At 34.4% G+C, this 13,076-nt stretch overlaps 2 protein-coding genes and 1 non-coding gene across 3 annotated transcripts; 1 reads left to right on the top strand and 2 right to left on the bottom strand.

Moving 5' to 3' along the window:
- The first annotated feature begins 222 nt into the window (after positions 1-222).
- LOC131602603 (uncharacterized) lies at positions 223-3,760 on the top strand. The gene is made up of 7 exons (XM_058874757.1): positions 223-810; positions 1,657-1,714; positions 1,872-1,952; positions 2,066-2,101; positions 2,242-2,481; positions 2,580-2,721; positions 2,809-3,760. Exons 1-7 carry the CDS (start codon positions 602-604, stop codon positions 3,300-3,302), a joined length of 1,260 nt encoding a protein of 419 aa, XP_058730740.1. The 5' UTR covers positions 223-601; the 3' UTR covers positions 3,303-3,760.
- Positions 3,761-5,251: 1,491 nt separating this feature from the next.
- On the bottom strand, positions 5,252-5,323 carry TRNAT-UGU (transfer RNA threonine (anticodon UGU)). Its single transcript has one exon. It is a non-coding gene; the product is annotated as a tRNA-Thr (tRNA).
- A 973-nt stretch (positions 5,324-6,296) lies between these two features.
- Positions 6,297-11,540, bottom strand: LOC131602601 (uncharacterized). The gene is made up of 18 exons (XM_058874756.1): positions 11,320-11,540; positions 10,895-11,068; positions 10,632-10,813; positions 10,367-10,472; positions 10,166-10,242; positions 9,866-9,953; positions 9,510-9,696; positions 9,190-9,316; positions 9,026-9,106; positions 8,829-8,930; positions 8,548-8,643; positions 8,280-8,354; positions 7,664-7,783; positions 7,342-7,470; positions 7,068-7,145; positions 6,849-6,935; positions 6,633-6,719; positions 6,297-6,546 (listed from the first exon to the last, which is right to left on the bottom strand). The coding sequence occupies exons 1-18, from the start codon at positions 11,372-11,374 to the stop codon at positions 6,496-6,498; spliced, it is 1,902 nt and encodes a 633-aa protein (XP_058730739.1). The 5' UTR covers positions 11,375-11,540; the 3' UTR covers positions 6,297-6,495.
- Positions 11,541-13,076: the final 1,536 nt, after the last annotated feature.

The raw sequence follows: 13,076 nt of genomic DNA, 5'->3' as shown, positions 1-13,076 counted from the left end.
CAAATTACAATTGAAATCAACGTGACTGATAAGCTAGAGAGAAAATATAGTGTATATCGTCAAGTCGGACACAACCGAACAAAAATTCCCAACCAAGACGTACCAATTTTAGAGTGTTTATTATATTTAAGAGATAATTATGTATTTCAAAAAATGATTATAAATTGAGAGAGATGGAGTATATACTGGTACTATTACAGTAGAAGTTAGAAGCTGACGCGGAAAGAGAAGGTTGCATGAGATTGATATGTGGGGTCGGTCATTTCAATAATGAAGCTGCTGAAGCCTCAATCTTCCATCACCTTGAAATTCAAATCAATCCAAAACCAAAAAAATATTTGTCATTTTCAGATTTTACAAAGAACCCTAAATTCTAACTACCCTATTAGCTTTTAGGATATCGATATCCAGTATCTACATCCACCATTGATTCATTCTTATTCTTATTACTATTCCTATATTACTATTATTATTCTCTTTGTCATTCACAATAATCCAATTAATCAAAATATTTTCAACTTCCAATTTCAAACCCTTGCTGTTGAATTGTAATCCACCATCAAAAAATTTGCAAACTTGTGAATTTTTTCACAGCTCAGCTATGCAAGGAGCTGATGAAGGAGAAGGTGGTGGTTGTTCCATCAGAGGTGGTAATATATATTGGGGAAGAAAACATGGTGCTGATTTCAAAGGAATTGTTGTGATTTTCGCTTGGGTTTCAGTTCCACAAACCCTTTTAAGGGAATTCGTTGACCTTTACTCCTCTTTGGGCTGGAGTTCCCTTGTGTGTTATGCTCATTATCTATCCGCGTAAGTCTTTATTCCCTGGTTTGTTACTTGTTAACTTGCTTGATTTGTCATGGATAGAATTTGTAGATTAACAAATTGCTAAATTAGTGGTGGGTTTGGTGTTACTTGTGGATGGAGTTTTGTAAAAATTAGAGCTTTCTTGTACAGGTTGAATGCTGGATTAACATAGATTAATAGATAAATAGTTGGTAGAAAGCCGCTTTGTCATGTTGAACAGGCGACTATGTGCCGAGAGTAGATTAAGAAAGTTAGTTCAAAGATTGGTTGGGGTGGTATAGTAATGTATATATGTAGTTTATACTGAGTTTTGGAATTAAGAATATGGGTGTTTTGGAGAGATTTACATTGTTTCTTTATGCATTTGATTCGTTCCAAATATATAACATTGAATCTTGTAAGACAGCCACGGATTTGACTGGAAAACTTGAGGCAAGTTTGTGATTCATTTTGATGCATATGAAAATATAAGAGACTAGTCTGAATATAGATTTTTCAACTTATTACGTTTGTTGGGTTGCTTTCTTTTCTGGTTGAAGTGCTATGTGTGAAAGCTTAGTATAGTTTACTTCAAGCAAAAGCGAGTTTATTGGAAATGAATATGACAGAAAGAGAGTTGAGCATCATATAGTACTAATGTCCAGCAACAATATATTAAGTACACTCTATGTGGGTTGGTGTTGTATTATCCGAAATCCGTTTCGGTCGAAAACTTAGGCATCTCAGATCATAACCAACAAAATACCTACTAGTCACGGTCACGCTTTATTAAATTTATACTCACCTGGACTTATTGGATGGGCATATAATACTGATGGATTTTTTTATCACAATTTTGTTTACATCCAGATTCAATAAGGAAAGCGTCGTGCCATTGGCATTTTATGTTTTTGATGAACTTATCGAGGTTAGTTTTAAAAATAGCAAAACATGCTAAGTTTTATATCAATACTCTTACATGTCAATTTAGACATTTATTCTGTGACCCTAAATCTTTGGGTACCATTTCTTATTTGTGTTTCATTCATAGGTTTTAAGTGAAAAAGTTGCTTTGGGTTATGCAGGTGCTAAGGACTAGGCCATGTCCTGTTGTATTTGCTTCTTTTTCTGCCGGATCAAAAGCCTGTATGTACAAATTATTTCAGGTAATTTCAGGCATCCAATTTTTATCTTTGGTATGAAGAATATTATATTAAGTTATATATGTCCTTTTAGAGGAGAAATGCTAACTCTAATAGCTTTTCATACAAAAATGCAGCTTAGCGAAGGAAGATGTCCAGCTCCACTCAATTTGGTAATTCACTTTTCTGTTTTTAGTTTTTAAAAAATTATGAATTATGTCTTCTTTGAAACCTAACTTTCTTCTCTGATTGATAATGATGCTCTCTACCTGTGGACATCGTGAAATTTATTGATTGATCTGTTATTTCCCAGCGTGACTGTCAATTGTTTAGGAACTGTATTTCTGGACATATATATGATTCTGGGCCACTAGATGTTACAAGTGATTTTGGATTCCGTTTTTCTCTACACCCTTCAATTGCAAAAGTGCCCGGCCCATCAAAGCTTGTTTCTTTGGCAGCAAAGTCTGTTGCATCTGGTTTAGATGCTTTATACTTGACTCGATTTCAATCCCAATCAGCTGAACACTGGCAGGCTTTATATTCTTCTGTTGTAAGTAATAAGTATATCCATGTATGACCATCTCGTATGTTTAGCATATTTTGTTTTTATTTTTCGTAAATTGAATATAATTTCATTGTTGTCTTTAGAATTTAGGGGCTCCTTTTCTCATTATATGTTCGGAGAATGATGACCTTGTGAGATATAAAAGTATCTATGATTTTGCCCAACGACTACGCTGTCTCAACGGTGATGTCAATCTTGTAAATCTGAGAAACTCCTCTCATGTTGGTTAGTCTGAGATCCATGTTAATTATGTTCTCCCAAACTTGAAGAGTTTAACAAACTAGTCATAATAGTTATAATTATTTGATTCAGGTCATTACAAGCATCATCCAATCCAATACAGAGCTGCTGTGAGCCATTTATTGGAGAAGGCCGTGTCAACGTATTCACGAAAAGTGATACTCGAACGAGAAAGAATTGGTATCGATGGTACGCACGACGAGATATCCGAGTTAATCTGTGACCTCCAGAAAGTTGCAATTAATTCAAATGAGAGCTTTAGAAGAGTTGCAGTGGGGCCAAGTGACCACTTCTTTTTGCCTAGTTCAGCAGAACATACCAACAATGACAGAGAATCTGGGACTTCACGTGAGGAACCGAAAGAAGAATCTGTCTGTGTTCCCAGCTTCCCAAGCATCAGCGCTCACAGTGTTCTTGGGCAATTTCTTTTCGACGTTTGTGTTCCTAAGAATGTTGAAGGTTGGGATGTGATGTTTTGCGGGAATCTAAATGGGAGGACGCGTGCTTCAGTGACTAGGAATTCACCTTCCAGAGGCATCAAACGTGTTGGTCGCTCCAGGTTATGAAGGTGAATTCTCTAGAAGATACTTGGTGATAATTTGTTTAAAGGATTGCTAATTGTCTGAGATAGAGGGGATATGAATATGATAGATTTTGGTGCAACAATGGGACAGCTGCTATAACTGGCCGTGGTGATTCGACTATCAAAAGGGTGATATGGATAAAGATTGCTAGAGTTATATTGCATTTGATTGCCGTTGAAATAAACTGGTTATCAGAAGTTATAAATGTTGTAACTCAGGAAATAGACTGTTAGAAATAATCTGGGTGATGTTTGACTAAGGTAACAACCACTCTATAGGTTGTATAATTGGTTGAAATGGGAAAAGATGTACTTAGTTAGAGCATGAAAATTTCTGTATATATATAGTTGAGGGAATAAATTGCCATGTTTGAGGCTGAGTAATCGTAAAATAGGCCTGTCTAACTATGTATAAAAGGAGAATCTTTGGCTGTTTTACTCCATCCTTTCTTAACATTCCTCTGTTCTATAATATAAGATTATCTGTAAATACTTAGATATGAGATTAATATCTATGCACTTGTGGTTATGAGGGGTATTATTGTATGCATGAATCATATCAAGGAAAAGATATTTATGGGGATGTTTTTGAAATTAAACTTAAAAAGTGATATCACAGTAATTTGATTGAATTGGATGTTTATGAAAAAAAAGTTTTACACAGTCATTATGAATATTAAATCTCTTTTGATATTAAGATTTAATTGATATGCACCATCAATTAATCCTTAAAATTGCAAGTGTTTGATTTTTATTTTAATCACATTTAAAATATTATCTATAGTATAATATAGGCATTGGAGTCTCAAGTACATTGACCTTGAACTAAATTTTCACTTAGAGGCAGGAAAGGGGAACCGACCCTTGGTCAGGCCCGATCCCTAAAAACGTCATAGAAAAGTTTAGCTTTTTACTGGTACTTCAGATTTTCGACACAAGCTTTAGATCTGAAGATTAAGAACAAAACTTAAAAATAGTTGTTGACTTATGATTTGTCTTTGGTCGAAAATGGTCAGTCTTGACCATAAGATCTAACGAATTTGGCGATTCGCCCCGTCGAAGGGTAATGTTAACCCTAGTCAAATAATCATTAGTTTAAAGACCAAGGATACATAAGTTTTGGACTTAGTGAAAGTTGGAGTTTCCAGCACAACATTGCTAATTGAATGCAGTTGAACAAGGCTAAACAGATAAGATCAGACGGTTATACAAGAATACGTGTAAAGCTTGCAGAGGCGAAGGTTGCATGGCGTTGTGAATGTGGCAAAGTCTTCTATAAACAGTTACATTAGGACTAATATATAAGTAATGTTTGTTTATAGTGTTAGGGGTCCGCAATTTCACACAGATTATACATACACAAGGTATCCGATTGTTAGAGACCAAAGAGTGATCGAAAATGTATGTACTTGCATTTCATTTATGAGTTAAATTTATTTTCATAATTTCTTTATCATTTCGACTTCAATGTCAAATGTGTTCAAACTTATAATTTTTGCACAATTTATCTTAGAATTTTTTTGAAAATAAAACTTGTCTTTTGTTTACTAAATTTATTAGAGATTAAGCATGAGGAGAAATAATTAAGTACAAACTAAAATTTCACTACTAAGATTTTTGTTATTTTACTTTTTATAAAATAAAAGTTTTGGGCAGATAAAACCTTCACAAAGTTTAATGAAATAAAATTAGTGTGGTGGCAATTATACTTTGAGGTTTGTACCTCAATTCAATTTATTTAAATGAAAATTATTTATATACTCATACGAGCTTATTTTATACTAAAAAAAATATTAAAATTATTATATAATATATTAATCATATGAGTATATAAATTTATAAAAATATACACAATAATATAAAGTGTGTTGTTCATAAATGTATATTAAACTGTATAAATTATCCCACTAAATCATAAAAAGTAAGAAGAGTTGCCCTCACGCAGGATCGAACTGCGGACCTCCAGTTTACAAGACTGGCGCTCTACCACTGAGCTATAAGGGCTTGTGATGGCTGATATTTGATTGTTTAGTTTTACTCAAATATCTTATTTATTGATTAATAAAAACATTAGTCCACTCATTTAAGCTTCATAGGAGCTTCAAAATTGGAGTCTGGTAAATTTCAAAATATTTTACTATTTCGATCATATAAATTTTCATGTCACTTTTATAAGATTTTATTTGAATTTTCATGTCCTTCGCAGTGATAATATTGCATTGTACCACATCATTGGATTCCTCCACTAATGAAGTTCTCATATACAGCATTTTAGTAATAAGGGATAGTGAATCAGAATAGTACTTTAATTTTGACAACATGTAAGAAGCTCAATTCTGGTAGGGTTCCATAGACTGTTGTTGGTTCATGAGAGAAGCTCGAACGAACATTATATTGGATCTTGAGCAACCATACAAGTAGGTTAAACACCACATGTGTACTCAAAACTTCAAAATATTTGATAGATTATACGAATCTTTTAATTTATATGTTGTTCAATTCAACGTCTATTTTGTTATCAGATTTCATACTCACATTTGAAACATCAGTGAAATGGTGAATCAATGATGGAAACACGCTCAAGAACAATGAAAAAGCATGTGTGGTGATCGCTTTTCGATTGAAATCCAACTGAGAGAACGCTAGTATACTAAATATTTTAAAATTCTCAATGAAGATGTGGTTAATTAGATTCATCAACCATTCATGTATATTCAGGTTAGATGCAATATATTTTAGGATAGACCTCATTCAAAACAAATGCTCACTTTATAAAACTTCACAAAGTTATAAATTTATTGAACTATAGTCTCTTGATCTTTTAAATTAATCGTCGAAATATCTCCTCTTCTTTTTTTTTTTCCAAAATATGAATTACTACTCACCAAATCCTTTCAACATTGGAAACAAATTAGCACATAATCATTTGAAGATCCTCTTTCAATTTTTGAACAAAGCAAATAGAAGAACTGACAAGTTTCCATAAAAGCAAAGAGTTTTACTATTGAAAGGACTTGCAATTTATTTCCTTAACATTTTAGAACAAGGCATTATTCTTTCATGTAATCCAAAAATGAAAAATCATTGAGAATATTTCAGCGCTGATATTATTCGAGAACAATCTTCAGACTATGAGCTCAAAACGTGTCTTCTTTCGGTATTTGGCATGTCTTGACTCATAATTTGGCTACTTGATTGACGAAGGTTGGATCCACGCTTACAACAACCTAGAGAAATGATGTAATTAGATTGTTACACATCAGTTAGAAAATCAAATTAGCACTCAACAGTTTTTCTTATGAAAGAAAACTACCTTTCCAACGCTTTTTCCTGAATGGAGATACTCAACAGCATCTGCAACCGAATTCAGGCCTATAAATTTCTTTGGATCCACCGCAACCTGAGTGAACAAACGAGAGAAAAAACAAGGAAACACAAACATCAAAACTTAGAAGCACAAGTAGCAAATACAAGACCTATATACATTTAAAAACTATTGATCCACAGGTATAAAATGCGTATGAATTACCTTTAGTTTTGCCTTAGAGTAAAGGTCATATAGTTTATCAAGATGTTCTTGATACATGTGACTGTATTGCACCAGGAAAAAACCAGCCTGAAAAATTGGTCAGATCATAGGAAAAGCAAGAATAAGTGACAGAATGAAATAAGCAAGAATAATAAATAAATAAATAAATAAAATTAGAAGCTTCCTACAACTGCATAACTTCATCATAATTTTACATACCACGGCTTGACTCTTCGACAAGAGCTTCTCACATAGTCCAGGATATTTTGACGGTGTCCAGCCTTTTTCTCCTTGATACTGATATTAACGACAACAACATAGTAGTTCAAAATTCATTTTCCATTATACTTAAATGAGGATAAATGAATCATGCTACTTTGTCAAGAAAAGGTAGCTTGTACTTGGCAGTATTTTATAGTTGTGGTGAAAATTTTCTCAAGTGCTGATGTGTATACAATTGTTACACGAGAAGAAAAATAAAATGAGTAAGAACCTGAGAAATCATGCCAATGACAATGAGTCGTCCATGGACTGCCAAAGCATCCAAGCACAATTTTAGCATGTCGCCACCAACAGACTCGTAGATGATGTCAATACCTTTCGGAAACTCTTTCCTTAGAACCTGTATAAATATGTCGCAAACTTAACATGTTGATAGGAGGCAGTTAATACAGGCTAGGCTATGTCCATTTAGTTTTAAGCTTTTGTCTGAGGGCGTAACAAATAGACTATAGAGAAATTCTGGAGTGCAGCTTGCTCGACAGAGATGTTACTATTAGCAGAACCCCAAATAAATCAAAGGATTAAAACTATACCGTTTTTATATCTTCGCTATTATAGTCTATGACTCTGTCGACTCCCAACTCTTTCAGAAGCTTGGCCTTTGCCCCACCTCCACAAGTGGCAACCACAGTATTACCTGCTAATTTTGCAAGCTGCATAAATAACCCAGATTACTAAGACAGGAAACAGAACATTGGATGGAAACACATAGTTACCTACACTAATAGATTTGAGCAAACTCAGTTTTTTTTTATAAAATTTCTTCTTCATTTGATTATACTACATAGTAATGCCTAACTACTACGTTCCACCTGAGAAATCGTCAACTGGTTGTAGTCTATCTTGACTACTTTTTTGGCTTTTTTATTTCATACTACATACTATGTAACTATGTAAGAGTTCTTTTTATAATCTTAACAAATATCGCTTGGTAAGACGAGAATAAAAATAGTATCAATAACTAATGCATTCACACAAAATAAGAACATAATTTTGTATAAATCATGGTGTTTAGTTTGCCTGTGCCCAGGCTTTTCCTACAAGTACAAACTATCAAGAAGCTTCCAATTCGTTCAAACAAACAATTCCTAGTAACACATACACTATGCATATGTTTTGTAAAAGGTGTAGTTAGATTGTTGAAGGCACCTGAACGGCAAATTGACCAGTTCCTCCTGCTGCAGCAGTAACAAGGACTGTTTTTCCAGATTCCATTTGCCCTGCCTTTGAAATAACAAAAGCTCTTATCAGGACAGACCAATCAGGTAGAGGATTAACCAACATTAAAATAAGCTTCACGGATGGTAGTAAATCATGAAAAAGTTTGAATTTCGCCGATACAAGAAATGACTAGAGTTTCAAATTATAGAAAATCAGGATACATCTGAAACAAGGACACAAGCGTACATTAACCAACCTTATCTAGAGCAATTGAAGCTGTTAATCCTGATGTAAGCATGGCAACACCTTCTGGATCTGGTCTAGGTACTGGAAGAGCGTATTTGGAAGGAATCTAACCCAAGTAAAAACACAACATCATCAATAACTAACATCATAATATGCATCGCAATAGTGTTATCATCACGTCAACTTAATAGTCAAACATCTTTAGTTTTATAAAACGAGGTAGTTGGAAATACCGCTGATTATGTCACAGTAGGAAGGAAGAACAACAACAATATGATACACACTGCTCACCTCTGTGAATTCAGCATAACCTCCAAAAGTCATGAATGCACACGGCGTGCCAACTTTCAAGTCAGTGACAGAGTCCCCAACTGCTGCAATTATTCCAACAGCCTAAAATATAAATGAAATTCAGCACACATATGAGTATAGGCATGCTCAAGTGATCAGCTTCATAAAAGAAATCTATGTTTGGGGATACATCATACCTCAAATCCTGCATCGAATGGGAGACGGGCTGCAGTATCATTGTTATTGCCACCAAAGTAGCGGCCTGAGCTAAAGTTTACCTGTCAATACAAATTCTTGTCAGAATTCTAGCTAGAAAATAAATTCACACACAAATCCCCTCTAGAAATATGTAAAAACTTACATCACTAGCATTTACACCAGCATAAATAATCTTCACAAGAACACTGTTTGATTTGATAGGTAATCTCAGTGGAGCTCTCACTAAGCCGGTAGCATTCCGAAAATTGTGAGTCAAGGTATGAACAACTCTGCAAACAGTAAGCAGCAATATAAAACCATTAAATAACTCATCTTTAAATGAACAAAACCATGAGAACACACAGTCAATTTGAATATGTAATTGCACCTTTTCTAACAGTATGGAAAAAGAAAATAAACACCTTCTAGAGGCATACATGTATATGTGTGTCATAACAAGATAATTAGAGTTGAAATACACACATTTTCTCAAAACTCTCGGGCAGTTTAATCGGTGGAGCTTTATATTCAGTTCTTCTCCTGAGACGTGTAGAACGTATCGTGTACTTTGCTTCTTCTGATGGGGTTGGCCAATACTCAAAACCTCGACGATTAGTAATCCATAGGCAATCGCCGGCTTTACTCTCATCCGTGATGAGCTCAAAAGCACCTTGAGAGGTTAAAATATTGTCACATTAAAATTTATGTATACATGATAAGAAGTATAGACCAATCACTAAATTATTAACACAGGGATTTATTTAAGAGTTTAGAAAGTACAAACACTCGCGCTCTTTTTGCCAAGGCACACCAAATAACAAAAAGTTATGCAGACTTACCTTTCACCACCGTTTCCATAGGTATAAAGCCCCCCATCATATTAAGGAACTTGGGATCCACCTTTAAGCCCATCTCAGTTTCAACAAACTGCACTAAACATTAATATTTGGGGAATTATAGTAAATTGTAATGTAGCATAGAATTTATTTTCAAAATAGAAACACATTTAAAACCAATCCATGTTGTCTTAAATAATAATGAATTTGGTTCTCCTTAAAGAATGTCATGCCCAAGTTATGTGCAAGTCTTTACGACTTAAGTGCTATATCCATTCTTTGATGTTAAAAAACAACTCTAACCTCAGGGCAAAGCACATTGACTCGGATTCCTTGACGTTTGTATAAACGAAGTGCTCTAGTAAACATAACAACGCCACCTAAGTGAAGAAACAGTTAAGGAAGTTAGTTTTTGGGAAAACAAAAAATGACACAATACTAAGAAGCAATAGTAAGTTAGTATAAGCTTTGTGGAGATGCATAATTCATTGTTAAATGACAAACCTTTAGAGCCACTATAGATAGGGTCAAGATACATTGGATAAAGACCAGAAGCAGAACCCAAATTGATGATCGCGCCAGGCCTTTTCAAAGCTTCCATGCTTTTAATCTGTTTAAATGAACACAATCAATGGCTAAAAGATTTACTTAAGAAAACCAGGACATTTTCCCCATTAAGAAATATGAACCAACTTTTTCAGGTAGCATCAAATAAAATATTTACTTAGAAGACATGAAAAACCAAAACCAGGACATGTTTCAAGCTTACCGCAAGGCGGGTGGTGTCAAAAACAGCCATAAAATTCACATTAAGAGTACGTCTCCACGTACGAGTCCCATCCGTTTCATCCTTATCAAACGGTACAGGGTTTTCAATCCCCGCACTGACAATACAAATATCAAGTCCTCCATATGTCGATATGTGTTTCTTAAATGCAGCAGCCAGATCACCTGATAATAGCTCTCTTGGTTAATACATCAGTATAACAAATTAACAATTGTTCGCGACTATATTCACAATAAATCACTTACTCGAGTTGGTCACGTCGCATTTCACAAAAATAACAGGTGGATATTGTAACTTAGGATGAAACTTGGAAATAATCTTCTCAACAACAGTTGCGAGTTGTCTTCCTCTTTCTTCAGAGAAATCAACAATTGTGATAAATACACCCTTCTCTGCAAGAGCTAGAACAAGACCTTTACCTGTACAATACAAAAAACCAAAAACAGAAAATCAAATCACACACATCAATAACATAACTAACACTAATATATAAACTAAACTGTATGAAGCATATAATTAGACAGAAATTATTACAAAATTTCAAAGATTGTTTAAATTGTACGTAACCATAGAATTAATAACATCATGTGATTAAAACAAAAGCATCAAATTATTCAACAATAAAAAAAAATTGAAAAATGAAATATAGGATATGATTGATGTTAATTACCGATCCCAGAGGCACCGCCAGTGACAAGTGCAGACAACCCAGGTTTGATCTCCATTATTATTGTTGTTGTTCTGTCAACTTTCTGAAAAACGATGAGATCGGTGACAGAGTTTATGTAAGGTGATAATTCAACCTTTGATTATGTTTCGGATTCGTGTCGGATTTGAGTTGAAATATTATCTTGTGTGAGTACAAATTTTTAATATTAATGGTTAATTTCTATTTATGTGTTTATTTTTTATACTAAGATTTATAATATTATAGCGCACGATGGCCGTCGATATTTCTTGACTTTCCTAAGCACTAGTGTGGAAATATATGGCCGTCTTTGACTGTTTGATTACATATGAGGAGTGGGAGGATAGAGACAAAAATGTCGACGAAATCGAAGATAATGTGATGTAACCACTACCATATATTACATGATTGATTGTAAAGTGATACTCATGTTTGAATATACTACTCAAAATGTTTGAGAGTAATAACTTCTGCATTATTTAAGGATTTCATAAAGAATTTGGCATTTAAAGTGGAAAACAAAAGAATGTCCCACCATAGTTTAGATTGATCCTTAGTGGTTAAGAATCACCCTTAAAAAACTCGAAAATAATTTTGGAATACTGCAGAAATTAATTTTCGGATGCTCCAATACACACCAAAATATAAATAAAAAGTTAATTGTTAGGTATATTCCATCTTTCAAGACTTCCTGTGCTCCTGTACTGCAATATATATTGTGCATCTACTGTCATGGCCTCTTTAATGGCCCTCCCAAGAGTGCCTTCCTGAAACTCTCCTCTCTCTATGCTCGTTCGTCCAATAGCCACAATATGTTGACATATTAGCAACACATCAACAACATGGCCTGCCCTAGCTTGGTTGATAAGCGTAAGCGACCCATCACAGGGTTTACACTCGCAAGCAACAAGCAAACAAAGGAGCAATCTTTGGCCATCAGCAGCAAGGCGCACAACACACATGGGTGCAAACCACCTAACAGTATTGACCCACCCATGGGTGCAAACCACCTAACAGTATTGACCACCTAAGAGTATGGAAATATTGATTCGGGAATTATCGTGTCCACAAAGATGGTGAGAATGCCATTCAACAGTTTCTACGGTTTCAATGGTTTTGAACTCGGGTTTGAATGACAAAAGTATAAGAACGCAAAAGTAAAATATATGAACAGAAAAAAAATTCATTCTTCGAAAAGATAAGACTTATCAAGCTTTGCATATGATCTACTTCTTACAAACTTAAACTTGTCGACCAGTTATACTCAACCTACGATACTCCTCTATGTTATCACGTATCTCTCATATAAGTGTCAATCTTTGGAGCACAAACAAGATCATCTCACAACCAAGGTTATCTTTAACGCAAAGTCGCGAGAACATCTGTATTCTCGCGTCGGCGATCTCTCGCGCGCCACTCAAACACGAAAGCATTAAGAACGGATACTCACAGTGATTGTTAGCTCTAAATCTATCTCTAGAGTTCAGAAACTAACAGATAATCATCCTAGATAAGGATTCAAGAAGTTTATCTCTAAAGCAACCCAAATCCCGAGCACATAGCAAAAATCTAAGACAACAATCAACATAGATTTGTAAAGCAAGTTTTATATAACGCCATGATCAACAAATATACATGAGTTCAAAGTAAAATCATATACAAAACCCAAACAAAGAGAAATACACAAAGAAGAAGAGAAATGAACCGAAAATCTCCCAGTTTGTCAGCTCCGTTCGACG

Source organism: Vicia villosa, linkage group LG5 (genome assembly GCF_029867415.1).
Source record: "Vicia villosa cultivar HV-30 ecotype Madison, WI linkage group LG5, Vvil1.0, whole genome shotgun sequence".
NCBI lineage: Eukaryota > Viridiplantae > Streptophyta > Magnoliopsida > Fabales > Fabaceae > Vicia > Vicia villosa.
Note: the sequence above shows the minus strand (reverse complement) of the source record. Positions and strands in the feature narration are given on the sequence as shown.

Excerpts from the sequence above, each read along its gene's own strand:
- LOC131602601 (XM_058874756.1), bottom strand. The coding sequence starts at position 11,374 with ATGGAGATCAAACCTGGGTTGTCTGCACTTGTCACTGGCGGTGCCTCT. Across the intron at positions 9,697-9,865 it reads TATGGAAACGGTGGTGAAAG|GTGCTTTTGAGCTCATCACG; the intron begins GTAAGTCTGCAT and ends TAACCTCTCAAG. Across the intron at positions 8,355-8,547 it reads CTTCAATTGCTCTAGATAAG|GCAGGGCAAATGGAATCTGG; the intron begins GTTGGTTAATGT and ends GTTATTTCAAAG.
- LOC131602603 (XM_058874757.1), top strand. The coding sequence starts at position 602 with ATGCAAGGAGCTGATGAAGGAGAAGGTGGTGGTTGTTCCATCAGAGGT. Across the intron at positions 2,102-2,241 it reads GTCCAGCTCCACTCAATTTG|CGTGACTGTCAATTGTTTAG; the intron begins GTAATTCACTTT and ends GTTATTTCCCAG. Across the intron at positions 2,482-2,579 it reads AGGCTTTATATTCTTCTGTT|AATTTAGGGGCTCCTTTTCT; the intron begins GTAAGTAATAAG and ends TGTTGTCTTTAG.